Raw genomic sequence first — 14,743 nt, forward strand, 5'->3', positions numbered from 1 at the left:
ACGGGAGGGTTGGCAGGTATGACATATTTTATCATATCTTTTACCTGTTATGTCTAGCTGCTAACATCATAATTGTATAACCCTCATCATCAACACAACATAAATCACTTTCTACAAGGTCATCTGTAGTTATCTGCCCCTGAAAAAAATATGATAATTTAAACCTATGAAATTTTTTTTCTTAATTTGCAATAAGAGCATAATTGACCTTAAAATCAAAAGAATTTCATTTTTTGTCTTGTTTAAATTTCAACCTTTATATTAAATCTGTGTACTACAATAAAATATTTCTGTTTTTCTAGAATTTATTAAGTGTAATAAGTTAAGGATGTTCGCTCCTCTGTTTAAAAGCTTTAGAAAAAACTGTTATAAATTGATAGTATATAAATAATTGAACTTAGAAAGGAGAAAAAAATGAAAGGGCAGTGTTCTTGTTTTTGAGATATCAGCAATTGAAAATTTGGCGGGAAATGATTCTCTCTAGACATTTCATACATTAAACATTGACACCTTTTTTCTTTCAAAAACTATGAAAACATAACAAAGATTTTATAAGATTTTCAAATATGGCTTTTCAAACTATATGTTATAAAATCACGAAAAGAAAAGTAAAGGTAAGTGGGCAAAATATTTTATTGGAGCTACATGGATAAAACCAGAATATCTGACAAAAATTCAAAAACAAGAGGAGCGAAAATCCTTAATGCACTTTTCTTTATAACATGTATAATGCTTGACAAATGATGGCATAAATATCCTCTCCTTAAAAAATTCACACGGAACTTTCTAGTGGATGATGATAGTACGATTTAATAATTTACACAGTGTAATTTTTAGTTGGTTTTTTTTTGCCAAAGTCTTGAAAATCTTACTCATTACCTCAATTTAATGACAACAAAGTTAATTTGTATGTTAACATGTCTTAGGCTATACTTACATTTACAAGAACATATCTAGAAACCTTTTTACTTAATGCTTACATTTATAACAATGTCAACCAGAGTTTCTCGTCTTTGCTTTCTGCGCTGACAAATTATGTCATGGCAATCAGCAGATGTAAAGTACTGGTGCATTGTGGGTAGGTTGTCAGGCAGACAGCCATGATAGTCTTCTTGGTTGATGTCAGCTCCTCTCTTGATTAGACAGCTGAAAAAGTACAGACAAAATTTTGCATTTACTGTGTAGAAATGGCAAAGGAGTACATGCAGCAAATAATGTCCATACAAGTACATGCAGCAAATAATGTCCATACAAGTATATGCACCAAATAATGTCCATACAAGTACATGCAGCAAATAATGTCCATACAAGTACATGCACCAAATAATGTCCATACAAGTACATGCACCATATAATGTCCATACAAGTACATGCACCAAATAATGTCCATACAAGTACATGCACCATATAATGTCCATACAAGTACATGCAGCATATAATGTCCATACAAGTACATGCAGCAAATAATGTCCATACAAGTACATGCAGCAAATAATGTCCATACAAGTACATGCAGCAAATAATGTCAATACAAGTACATGCACCAAATAATGTCCATACTGCACATACTCCTGTGATTCTTTCTATAAGCTGTTACTTAAGTTTTTCAAAACTTTGTGATTTTTCACTTATAATTACTAAACTTAAATGCAACCTTATTCTCAAGGTTTTAAATTCAATAAAAAAAGGCTTTTTGAGATAATTTGGACATGAGTAATGCCTTTTAAGCAAAATGAGCAATCTGGAATCAGGGAACTCCACAGCTTATGAAGATGAATTTAAAACTATTTGTTCGTACGACAAGAATACGTACCCCACCATGCAGCCTTACCAGGAAATTTTAGTAAACAAGCTCGAAATACAAAGTTGATCTGTAAGTCATCCTCATATACATATGTACAAAAATTCAATTCAATACCTTCAGGGCAGTGCAGGCAAAAAAAGTCCTGGAAACTGAATTTAATTCAGAAAGACAGAAGAACAGACATGTGTAACACTATATCCACAAGCTAACTAATGGCAGAGGCATACAGTTCATTAGAGAAAAGCTCCAAGGTTCTAACGGCTTTGATCAATGGACTACTGCTAGAGATACCCCTATATTACCTGACAACATCTTCATGACAATTCTGTGCAGCGTAATGGAGAGCACTTCTACCATTTTCTACGTTAACTTTGTTAGGATCAGCTCCAAGTACACAAATCAATAACTGAAAATCAATACAGACATAACATCAAAACAATAGACGATTTTCATATTACCAACTTTTGACTCCAGAGTATACTATTTTTCGACAGGTTACCTACTTTACCGTAAGACATTCTGGTACTCAGTCAAGTAAGACCAATTGAAAGAAGTAAAATCAGTGCAATTTTGGAAAAAAAAAACTGTTTTCTGATGATTTTGTCCTGCATAGAAAACATAAAAATGGCTTTATATACGGTTTGAACTTGAAGCATACAATACATGAATAAAATTACCTTCAAACATCACACTTACTACCGTCGTTCCAACCTTTTTTTTTGAAATTTTTTACAAATAATATTGGTGTGCACAACTTGCCCATACTTACATCACATAGTATGCTGTTCCCAGACTGAGCTGCAATCATAAGTGGGGTCATGCCCTTTGAATTGCAGAGTTCAATATCAGCTTGTTGTATCCTTACTAGAGTCATAATCAGTGGTAGTTGACATAGTCCTAAAATAGAACAAAACATGAACCTGCAAGAAAGGTCAATCTTATTAAGGATGTTCGCTACTCTGTTTTAAAATAACAAGCTTTTTAAAAGACTGTTATAAATTGATAGTATATAAATAAAGGAACCAAAGAGCAGAAAAAAACGAAGGGTATGTGTGCTTGTTTTCAAGATTTAAGCCATTGAAAATTTGGCGGGAAATAATTCTCTCTAGATTTTTCATACATTTAACATTAGCACCTTTTTTCTTTCAAAAACTATGAAAAAATAACAAGGATTTTATAAGATTTTCAAATATGACTTTTTAACTATATGTAATAAAATTATGAAAAGAAAAGTCGGGGTTATACAGGCAAAATTTTTAATGGCACTACATTGATAAATCCAGAGGATTCCAAATATCTGGCAAAAATTCAAAAACAAGAGGAGCGAACATCCTTAATGTTTCATGTTCAGTGGAATAGGAAAATTTTAAATATCAACAAACAAGTACCAACTGATCAGGCAATCTGAATATTCGTTACATGTAACCATTCAACATTATCAAGCTCAACATGAAAATTAGATTATTCTTTAAAAAAGTACTGTAGATTTATTTATATTTCTTGGTACACCAATTATCATGCATTGAGGAAAGATTTATTTTCATGAATATTTAATTTCGTGGTATTGTCAAAGTTCACATATAAGTCTACAGAAAGTTTGTACTTAGGTGAAAATTCAAATTCATTATTTAGCTATACCAAAAAATCCACAAAAATTGGTACCACACTGATAATAATGAATTTACAGTAAGCAGTTAGTTAGTTTAAACATATTTTATTGTTCAAAAAGGACAAACAAGCAGTAAGCAGTGATTTGTCCTTCAAATGATTCAGTTTGTAAAGAAGAACAAACAGATGAGGATAAGAGATAATAGGCAATAAGATCAGTCACTAATGTTTGATACAGCAAGTCTTAAAAGGCAAACTAATGAATATGAATACATTTTTCAATATTATGGAAGTGAAGACTCATAAATTAAAAGCAAATACATCTATGTAATTTATGTATTATATGTATTGACAAGTGGAGGGTTGAGTGCTCACAAGCATGTTTAACCGCGCCACATTCTTTATGCTCCTATCCGAAGTCAGGAGCCTGTAATTCAGTGGTTGTAATATCTTTTTTTTGCAAATTAAATTGTTATAAATTAGACCATTAGTTTTCTGGTTTGAATTGTTTCAAATTTTGTATGCTGAGGCTTTTATAGCTTAGTAAATGGTATGTTTTTTTTTTATTGTTGAAGGTCGTATTATATTGTGACCTATAATTGCTAACATTTGAACTTTAATTTCATTTTCCTTTGATATTTTTATGATAAATTAGGTCATTGCATAATGAACTCAGTTATTTCAAACATGAGTTCTGGGAACAATATTACCTCCCCTTACAGCTACATGGATCAAGAAATCCCCATCTGTATTACATTCTGTATTCACATTAAAGTTTAAAGTCTACAAGTAAAATTACATGGTTAAAAACACAAGAAAGATCAAGTTAAATTTGATGATGTGCAAGCATCATGCGGTGAAACTATCTCATTCAAATTTGTATGAATAAAGAATTTCTTTGTTATCTATTAATTTCAGAGAAAGCAACCATACAACACAATAAATATCAGAACAAGAATGTGTCCATAGTACACGGATGCCCCACTCGCACTTTCATTTTCTATGTTCAGTGGACTGTGAAATTGGGGTCAAAACTCTAATTTGGCATTAAAATTAGAAAGATCATATCATAGGGAACATGTGTACTAAGTTTCAAGTTGATTGACCAAAAACTTTAACCTGAAGCGACCAAAAACTTTAACCTGAAGCGGAACAGACGGACGAACGGAAAACGGACGGACGGATGCACAGACGGAAAAACATAATGCCCCTTTACTAGGTGGGACATAAAAAACATATCTTTCACAATAGACTCATACAGCAAGGTCTTGCAAAGTGCATAAAAATAAGTTCAACACTCTAGGCAACTTTGTTTTTTACGGCGCAACATGTAATATTTTGGTTTACCCAGTGACAGTTTTCTTATTGAAATTACCTTCAAACTATTCATAAAACAAAATTTTTAAATTGAAGTTTTTCAAATATTTTTTACTTGTCCAAAATGAGTTCCCTGTAAATAGCATTTAAAACTTTTATATCTACAATTTGTTGTATCTATCTTACATCTTACCAACTGTTCTTACAAAAAATATAAAATTATTCTCATAATAAACGTACAAGATATTATCCAATATTTTCATTGTCATGATTATAATACATGTAAATCTCTGATGTAATTGATCAATCAATCTTAATGAGTTGTGGTGCCAGATTTCCTGGAGAGGTTACAATTATCGGACACAGGGGGTACTGTGGGCAAAGTGACAAAATTGTATCACAATCACCTGACACTCCAACTTATATTCAAGATTTTAAGTTCAACTACATCACCTTCAAGATGACCAACTGGAATTACTTTGTTCAAGCTCTTCTTCAAATGGACTACCACTTTTGAGCTTCTTTAAGACCTTAGTTTACAAGGGTTATGATCGGAAAGCCCTATAATCATACCTGTAGGTTCATTTGTATTTCGTAAACATTCCCTGTCATTTGAGCCATTCTAAATAGCACCGATTTATCATGGAAACTTGGAACAATTAAAGTCTCATAAGATGGACAAACACTTGTGTTGATGTGGTATTTATTTATGAGGTGCCTCCAAATCTTCGGACAGAAACATGTCTCATCAGCTGTATAACCTAAAACATAAACACAATTTTTATTCATGATATTGTTCCCACCTGCCCAAAAAAGAAGGGCGGCTCACCCTTGGTGCCTTTACCCCCGACCTTCTGTCCTCCAAAGCAAAAAAATGCACCCCTCTGCCTTTTCAAAAAAAAAAATTTTCAACTTACATGCCTATTGGCGTTTCTGGTAAAATTGATACCTGATTGTGTAACACTTTAATTAACTGACAATGGCATAGTGTTAAATACCTTGCCTTTGGCAGTTTTATCACCTCTGTTAATGATTGTTTACTGCTAATTAGGTGATTAAAGATAATTGAACAAATACTAGATATTTAATACAGAATGAAAATGGCCTCCAATTGAGCCTAGCAAAAGGTAATTTACACTGTCCAACAGTCATGACAGTGGCCTTACAATCTGGGTTTATTGAGCTAAAGTGCCCTTTCAGACAACTATCACCCTTCTGCTCTGAGATTCAAGCTGGAACACTGATGATTGAAGCAATTAAATATGGAAATCTATAACAGATATCATTCTGACCATAATCATGTGCAATGAATAGAATTCGGAAAAAAAGCCCAATCTAATTGGAATGCAAATCCTGTGTCCATGCTTCACTTATAAGGATCTGCCAATGCTCTGTTCCACTCTATCTTAAATATCTTTTAGGATCCTTTTGTTTTGTCCTCCTACTACATACATGTACCTTCAAAAATTTGAAGACTGAAATTTGATTGGCTAATGTAATAATTACCAGAACAGAAAGTAGAACAAAGTGTTGTCAGATATTTATATACAGCTAAGTGTGCATGGACACAGGATCTGTATTTTATTGGAAAAAAATGAAATTTCTGTGCTGAGAACTCATGAATTTGTTAGATTTTAGTAAACTCACAAAATTATAATCTTGAATAAAAGTTAAAAGTTACAGCAAAATAAAATATTGAGAACATATTGGATTTGTGAGATTTTTTTCATTCTTTAAAAAATGAATTTGTAGTAATAAATAAATTGTTATCACAGAGATATGTCTCGCCTTTTTGTAATTTTGATAATGCAAATGTTGAAATTAAAATAGCAATACTTTAACATGTAAGTTATGCAAATATTCAAAGTCGATGAACCATGACTGAAGGTACATGGCTAAACAATCTCCATGGAATGAGATGTGCCAATGCTAATACAACTGCATACCAAATACCATTGACTTATTATAAGTTGTTCCCTTTAAACAAACCTAAACACAAACATTAACTTGTAAAATTTGTAAAAGTTTCAAAGTCAATGAACCATGATCAGGGGTGGGGCTATATAATCTCCATAAAAACGATACTTGCAAATGCCAATAAATTTGCATACCAAATATCATTGACTTAACATTAGCAGTTCATCTTAAACTGACCTAATCACTAACTAATACATGTAAACTAACCAAAAGTTTCAAAGTAAATAGACCATGACTGAGGGGGCAGGGTCAAATATTCTCCTTGGGAATGAGATGTGCTAATGCTTATACAACTGAACATCAATCAACATTGGCCTACCACTAATGGTTCCCCTTGAACTGACCTAATCACAAACTAATACATGTCAACTTAGCCAAATTTTCAAAGTCTATAGACTACGACTAAGGGGGCGGAGCCAAATTATCTCCATGGAAATGAGATATGCCAAGGCTTATACAACTGCATACCAAATATCATTGACCTACCACTAGTGGTTCGATCCCCATAAATTGACCTAATCACAAACTAATACATGTAAACTATGAAAAGTTTCAAAGTCAATAGACCTTGACTGAGGGGGCTGGGTCAAATAATCTCCATGGTAATGAGATGTGCCAATGCTAATACAACTGCATACCAAATATCACTGACCTACCACTAGTGGTTCACCATGAACTAGACCTAATCACAAACTAATACATTGTTGACGCTGCCGCCGCCGGAAACTGCATACCTATGTCCTGCTTTTTGACTCTGTCAGGGCAAGACAAAAATAAAATTATGTAGTTCAAAGTTCAAATGTAATAGTCACCTCTCCTATCAGGGAGTTCAGGCATTACTCCAGATTTTGTAAGATAACTAATCAACTGTGGTCTCCTCATTAAACAGGCATAGTGTAGTAAACCTTGTCCATCTTCCAAATGACAATCCAGTCCTTAAATGCAAAAATTAAAAATTGAGAGGTTTAAGCCAATCAGCCACTAGAGTAGGAATTGTGAAATAACTAATTATCAAAGTGTTAAACAAAAATAAAATTCCATATTTTAGTATGTACAATGTAGAACTGCATTATTTGTAAAAACACAAAATCAATATGCAAGCTAGATTGTGACAAAAATAAGAAAGGTTAAAAGAAACTTAAAGGATAGTTGTTAACATCCGATCTTTTGTTTGTTTTACTCTTTGAAATGAAATCAATCTGAAGAATATGAGTTTTCCTTAATGTTAAAGCACAAAATGGTTGACATGAGTGTCTTGGAAAGTAGAAATAAATAGCTAAATAGCTATCTTTTCCCAAAAACACAAAACACTATATATATTCTTTTCAATTTCAAAATATTTATTGATATAAGATTTTATAATTTCCAATACATGTACCTTTAGCGAAGATTCGATTTCTTAAATAATAAAAAAACCAATAGAACTGAGCAGTGTGAGCACTTCCAAATTTTTACAACTTAATAAAGCTCTATAAACAGAGAGATATTTTAGTGGTAATTGCCCATATTCACCAGCACTCACTGAAAATTTACCACTTACTGGCAGTTAGAGCAATTTTTCACTGAATCTCTTATACATTGAATAAATACTTACTAACAAGAGACAAACTAATAAGAGATTTTAGTAATTCGACAGGACCACAAACAACAGCCAGCAAAGCTAGCTCAGATATGGCGTCACATAATGCTGTATTCTGTAATCCATCCTTTAACAAAGATTTCAAACTGGACTCTTCTGGCCATAGAGATTCAAATTCCACAAGATTTCCAATACCAATTTTACGATTTGAGAATCGCTGTTGGTTTAATGATAACGCTGGACGCCAAAACGTATTGCAGACATTTAAATATCTTTGGTTTGCTTCAAAGAATTCCACTCTGGATGCAAAATGTTTTTCAGCTTTTTCTGATATTTCTACTGGCAAGAAAAAAGTCCGGTTTTGAAATGTGTGGTAGTGAAACTTTGAGCATGTACACTGGCCTCCAGTTTCCAAATTTCCGCCAATCACTAAAGGACAACTAGCATTAGTTTTATCACAATTTGCATGTTCTTGTTTTGTTTTTAGTTTCTTTTTATCGTTTGATGATTTCACTCCCTTTAACCACTGAAAATACTGTCTAAGTGAAGTCTTAACAGATTTACTGTGAGTGTTTTTATCAACAGAAGGTTTCTGATTGCTGTGAATTTGGAATTTACCATCATGATGTCTTAGAACATGGACAGATCTACTAAAATCATCGATATCTTCATGATCTTGTGGACCTCCACAGTCAATAGACTGTACACCACCAAGATCTAGCGATTTTGTAAAATTTGATCTTTTTCTGTCTACCAAACTTTTTTCTGGAATTATATTTCCTAAAGTAGACATAGATTATCTATGTTTGAAACAGACTTTTCCCTAAAATGTCTCTATTATTTACAATACCAGTAGTAATTTATTTGTTATGTTAATTTGTTTTTCCATGACTCCAAACCAAGTTTCAAGGTCAATGGTTTACCTGAAAGATACGAATGAAAATAACATCATCTCCTCCCATCAAAACTAAAGTTGTAAAAAATATTGAAAAAATGAAGTGTATATCTTTAGTTTTATAGTAAACATGATAGAGTCATTCTATATTCATAATAAAATTTCTTCAATTATTACTTCATTAAATTTACCGGATTAATAATTGTTGTACTACAAATTGCCACCACAAGTCTGGAGGTGCCATTATATATATGGCCATCCCAAAGACAACTTTCGTATTCGTGCACTTTCCTGTAAATTTCCTATGGCACAATGCTTATTTGCCTGTCCCAAGTCAGGAGCCTGTAGTTCATTGGTTGTCCTTGGTTCATGTCTGTCATATTTGTTTTTTGACTTTTTGTAGATTGTTTTGTTATAAATTAGGCTATAAGTATTTTTAAAAGTTTTCTAATTTGAATTTCTTATTTTTCATGTCAGGGCCTTTTATAGCTGACTGTACGGTATGGGTTTTTTTCTCATTGTTGAAGGCTGTACAGGTGACTATAATTGCTTACATGTACATCCGCTTCATTTGAACTTTGGTGGATACATTTTTGTAGTTGTCTCATTGGCAATCATACCACATCTTCTTATTTTCATATTATGTTATCATGGTTATTGTGTAAAAGTAAGAACCGATTATTCGGTGATGTCGTTAAAACAGATTGACCACTGGTCAACCAGTGTAACTCATTAATAAAAAAAAAACCTCACCATGCCAGATTGGTGCATTGCCCATCCAGTTGTCCAAAACAGACTGTTCAACAAATTATTCAGAGCATTTTCTGTCAGACTACCATCAATCTAAATTGTGCTATTGTATTTGAAAAACTTACAAAGCAAAAGTTTGAAATTTATTTTTTTTTACTTACAGATCGCTTGATTAATATCATATGATTTAAATTAAAAGGAAGTTTAAATTGAAAATTGAATTGCTAATTACATCACCTGATCATGATGATGAGCACTTGATTTTGTGAAGCTTGGTTGATTCTTTTCAGAACTCTATGTTTCATTGGCTAAAATTTGATTTTTTCAAATAAAATTTGTAGTGAATGACAATTCGTTGATTTTCATTTGATGTTTTTTTCTGACAGCTTCGAAAATCATGTGTTTTTGTTTTTACCGGAAGTTATGCAAGGACCTATCATTTCATATTATTGTTTACACAAATAACAAAATGAACAAAGAAAAAAATAACATCCATAATTATTCAAACATATTAATCAATTATAAGTATTGCTTTTTCCATAGCTTGATCTCTGATTTTTAAAATAATACAATAATGTATAGATTGTCTGTCTAATGTTTGGAGAAGATCCCTACAGTTAGACTCACTTCCTGTTTAGAAAATTTGTTGTTTTACATTTCTATCTAACTTAGATTTGTCATTTCTTGATAGGATCTCGTTCAAAAATAAGTATTTAATACGGAAACAGGTATATTTATGAACTGATGAAACCTATGACATGATATCAACTAATTCATGATGCGTGAAAATACACATATTTGTTAAGAAAAATGATGTGGGCATCTATACATGTCAACGAGACAGTAACCCAACAACACAAAAATTTCCTTATGCCAATATGGACATTTTGCATGAAAAAACTTTGTTACCTTTCCTATTACAGGGTTCTTACACAGGTCCTTATAGTACCGTACAGGTTGGAATAAATTGAAGCAGTAATACATGTAATAGTAATCCCAGTATGGCCCAACAAATAATTATTGTTGCCCAGTGTTATATCTCAACTCATCAAATTTAAGGGGCCAATGGCTACTGTGGCCCTGCTTTTCTCCACCCTCTCCATAGTCCATATAGTGGTAACAAGTCACTTCGGCACCAAGACATTTCTCAATTGTTCCAAAGGCAAAGACTAGATGGCACCTTTTCTGACATTTTGGCATCAGGGCATTTTGGACCGAAACGAATCAGCACCTTGTTTTTTCTTTTTATATTTTCCTGTTATCATTAAAAAATAATAGTTAAAATACTGTAAAACAAGAAGTTTGATGGTAATATTAAAATCCTTACGTGTATAAAGAATGCAATACAAAATTTGATTGTGTTTGAATAAACATATTTAATCAAAATTTTCGTGGATATCTATTGAGGAAAACTTGCATTTTAATGTTTCATGGATATTTAATTCGTGGTTTTGGCAAAGTCTTCATACATTACTTTAGAAAAATTGTTATTCGTTGAACATTTAAATTCGTGGTTCTCCTGTATCCACGAAATCCACAAAAATTGGTATCCAACGAATATTAATGAATCCACATACAGTACATGTATTTGATGTCATGATAAAAGAACAAAAGAGATGATTCATTAATTAAATCAAATTAATAAGTCACTTGTTGATGCACTTTTTTGCTTACCCAGTTGTTTAAAAGTTTTAAGACCATTTGTTGAGTTACGATGCAGTAGAATCAATATTATTTATCTCTTGTCAAAGAATAAGAAAGATTTATATATACATGTATGACACTTACAATGTAGTGCATGCCACAAAAACACACATACCTGTTGGTCACTAATTGCATTCATCACATGTTGTTCAATTTTCTTTTTTATGCATAATTCCTAGCCAAATTAACATTTAAAACTTAATTGAATATCATTAATTTATAAAAACTGGGACGTGATAACCTGGTGTGAACAGGAATTTGGGCAAATGATATGGATTCGCATTTAAAAGTGACCATCAGGCTATTATCTGCACTTGAAGTTGTTTTTGTCGTCACTTGATACCAAACTAAGCAGCTTAAACAATCTTTTTTTTCTGTAATAATCAATGGTATGATTGCCAATGAGACAACTCTCCACCAGATACCAAATGACATAGAAGTTAACAACCATAGGTTAGCATACAGCCTTCAACAATAAGCAAAACCATACCGCTTAGTCAGCTATAAAAGGCCCTGAAATGAAAAATGTAAAACATTTCAAACGAGAAGGCTAACGACCTGATTTATGTACAAAACAAAGTAAAAACACATACAATGTATGATATACAGCAACAAATGACAACCACTGAATTACAGGCTTTGACTTGGGACAGGCACATACAAAATGTGACTGGGTTAAACATGTTTGCCCAACCCTCCCCCTAACCTAAGACTGGTTTAACAGCACAAAATATGAAACTATAAAATTCAGTTGAAAAGGATTGAACTCATTAGATCAATACAAAGCAGAAAAACAAGTAGCAACACAGATCAGATGTGGCAGGATATTTATACATCCCTACAACAAAAAAGAGACTAAGTACAGATCTGAGAGTACTCGCAGTTACTGACAGCTAGTTCAAAACCAATAACAACTAATGAAAAAATCATGTATCTAAGACTAAAGTGTTTGTTGTACAAATTTACAACAAAATTCTATGCATTGAAATCTTTTTTAGCAGAATGAATCAATTAAGAAATTAAGTTTCATCTCTGTAAATTACAATAAACAGTCTCAATGACCAAACTAATGAGGTAAATTGAGGTTTTGACCATTCAGTTCAATTCATTTCATTAACATTCCGATTATTTAACCCTTTCTTTAGCTCACCTGGCCCGAAGGGCCAAGTGAGCTTCTCTCATCACTTGGCGTCCGTCATCCGTCATCGTCGTCATTAACTTTTTACATTTTGAACTTCTTCTAGAGAACCACTGAATGGAATGACACCAAACATGGCATGAATGTTCCTTATGAGGTGCTGACCAAGTGTTGTTACTTTGAAGCAGATCCATCATCTAAGATGGCCGCCAGCGGGGGACTTAGTTTAACATAGGACCCTATGGGAAATACATACACATGTCTTCTTTTAGAGAACCACTGAATGGAATGAAACCAAACATGGCATGAATGTTCCTTATGAGGTGCTGACCAAGTGTTGTTACTTTGAAGCCGATCCATAATCCAAGATGGCCTCCAGAAAGGGACTTAGTTTAACATAGGACCCTATGGGAAATACATACGAATGTCTTCTTCTAGAGAACCACTGAATGGAATGAAACCAAACATGGCATGAATGTTCCTTATGAAGTGCTGACCAAGTGTTGTTACTTTGAAGCCGATCCATCATCCAAGATGGCCACCAGCTGGGGACAGTGTTTAACAAAGGACCCTATGGACAATACATACAAATGTCTTCTTTTAGAGAACCACTGAATGGATTGAAACCAAACATGGCATGAATGTTCCTTGTTGAGGTGCTGACTAAGTGTTGTTACTTTGAAGCTGATCCATCATCCACGATGGCCGCCAGCGGGGGACTTCCTTTAACATAAGACCCTATTGGAATTACATGTACATACAAATGCTTCTTCTAGAGGTGCACTGAATGGAATGAAACCAAACATGGCATAAATGTTTCTTATGAGGTGCTGATGAAGTGTTGCTACTTTGTTGCTGATTTACTGTTCAAGATTGCCACCAGGATTTTTTATTAAATTACAGGGCCAATATTAAACCAAATTTGGCCTCACTCATTATTAGGGTATCTGTTATGATTTTAATCTATTTTAACATGATTTCCAAAACCAAAGTAGAATCAGGTGATCGACACAGGCTCTTGAGAGCCTCTAGTTGTATTCTTTAATTCTCTTTGTGAGCGAACTGTAATTAATTTAATTTGAATTTTTATTTTGTAGGCTTAAATGCTTATTAGCAGAAAACGCAAGATTGGAATAACAATAATTTTTAAAAGTCAGGATTTGGAATAACAGTAATCAACACCAAGATTCTTATGTTATGACCAGTCTTTGTTACCGTGGTTGCAGCATAAATAGATTTCAAAATTTTTCTTAAAATTGACATCAATGCCAGATTTATATTAATTTTGTTTTTAATAATTACTTATTCTTGAAAACCAAAAAATGTGAAAATTTAATGTCTTAAAGTGGTAGTGAAGAAGGATTCACTATAATGAATAGTTGTGAATATTAAAAATACATGGAAGTTATAAAAACTGTGACCAATCAGAGTCACTTCATATTTCATGGAAGTAATACTTGCAGTCTTGCGTCCCCGACACAATGTCGGGAGTCATGATTTTAAGCTTAAAGGAGGCATTCTTGAGTATAAACCAAAACTGTATGATATTCTGTTGTTTGATAGTACAAAAAATCATGAACCGCGTCCAACAAAATATCTCCCAGCATTTCCATTAACCAATTCAGAGGAGGAGCCTAGGGATGAAGTTTTAACAAATTTGTACCAGTTGACAGGAGGAGATAAGCATGGTGGAATCAAAGGTTTGTATATGTATTTAAAGTGATTTGTTATTGTAAGAACTTTTGAAATGGAAATGGGAAAGAAATGATATGGTGTGTCAATTCATGACACTAAATCACTAAATGCATTTGAATAAATTAAAAGAAAAGAAATATGGTTTTTATTGCTGTTCGTCATCTCAAAGTCACGTGGAGTAAACCCACCTCGCAGCAAAATCAAATATGTGGCATGATTTACAGTAAAACAATAACATTAATTAACAGTAACAATTTTATTGCACCAGATGCCTAT

The 14,743-nt window shown here is 32.9% G+C and overlaps 2 protein-coding genes across 3 annotated transcripts in view; one reads left to right on the forward strand and one right to left on the reverse strand.

Annotated features, from left to right (window-relative positions):
* LOC127718226 (ankyrin-3-like) overlaps positions 1-10,345 on the reverse strand; it is a 35,990-nt gene extending 25,645 nt beyond the window's left edge. Inside the window, exons 1-9 of one of the 2 annotated variants that reach the window (XM_052224207.1) lie at positions 10,168-10,345; positions 8,301-9,208; positions 7,519-7,641; positions 5,303-5,490; positions 4,123-4,195; positions 2,574-2,701; positions 2,107-2,210; positions 981-1,146; positions 45-139 (exon numbers count right to left, since the gene is read on the reverse strand). In XM_052224207.1, coding sequence (XP_052080167.1) covers positions 45-139; positions 981-1,146; positions 2,107-2,210; positions 2,574-2,701; positions 4,123-4,195; positions 5,303-5,490; positions 7,519-7,641; positions 8,301-9,078 — 1,655 coding nt within the window. In that variant the 5' untranslated portion in view covers positions 9,079-9,208; positions 10,168-10,345. Of the gene's footprint in view, positions 1-44; positions 140-980; positions 1,147-2,106; positions 2,211-2,573; positions 2,702-4,122; positions 4,196-5,302; positions 5,491-7,518; positions 7,642-8,300; positions 9,209-9,933 lie in introns of both variants that reach the window. The other variant, XM_052224206.1, reaches the window with a different exon arrangement.
* A 214-nt stretch (positions 10,346-10,559) lies between these two features.
* LOC127718228 (krev interaction trapped protein 1-like) overlaps positions 10,560-14,743 on the forward strand; it is a 68,698-nt gene continuing 64,514 nt past the window's right edge. The window contains exons 1-2 of the mRNA XM_052224210.1: positions 10,560-10,658; positions 13,870-14,472. Of these exons, the coding sequence (XP_052080170.1) occupies positions 14,217-14,472 (256 nt within the window). The 5' untranslated portion in view covers positions 10,560-10,658; positions 13,870-14,216. The remainder of the gene's footprint in view (positions 10,659-13,869; positions 14,473-14,743) is intronic.

Source organism: Mytilus californianus, unplaced genomic scaffold (assembly GCF_021869535.1).
Source record: "Mytilus californianus isolate M0D057914Y unplaced genomic scaffold, xbMytCali1.0.p SCAF_10, whole genome shotgun sequence".
NCBI classification, from domain to species: Eukaryota; Metazoa; Mollusca; class Bivalvia; order Mytilida; family Mytilidae; genus Mytilus; species Mytilus californianus.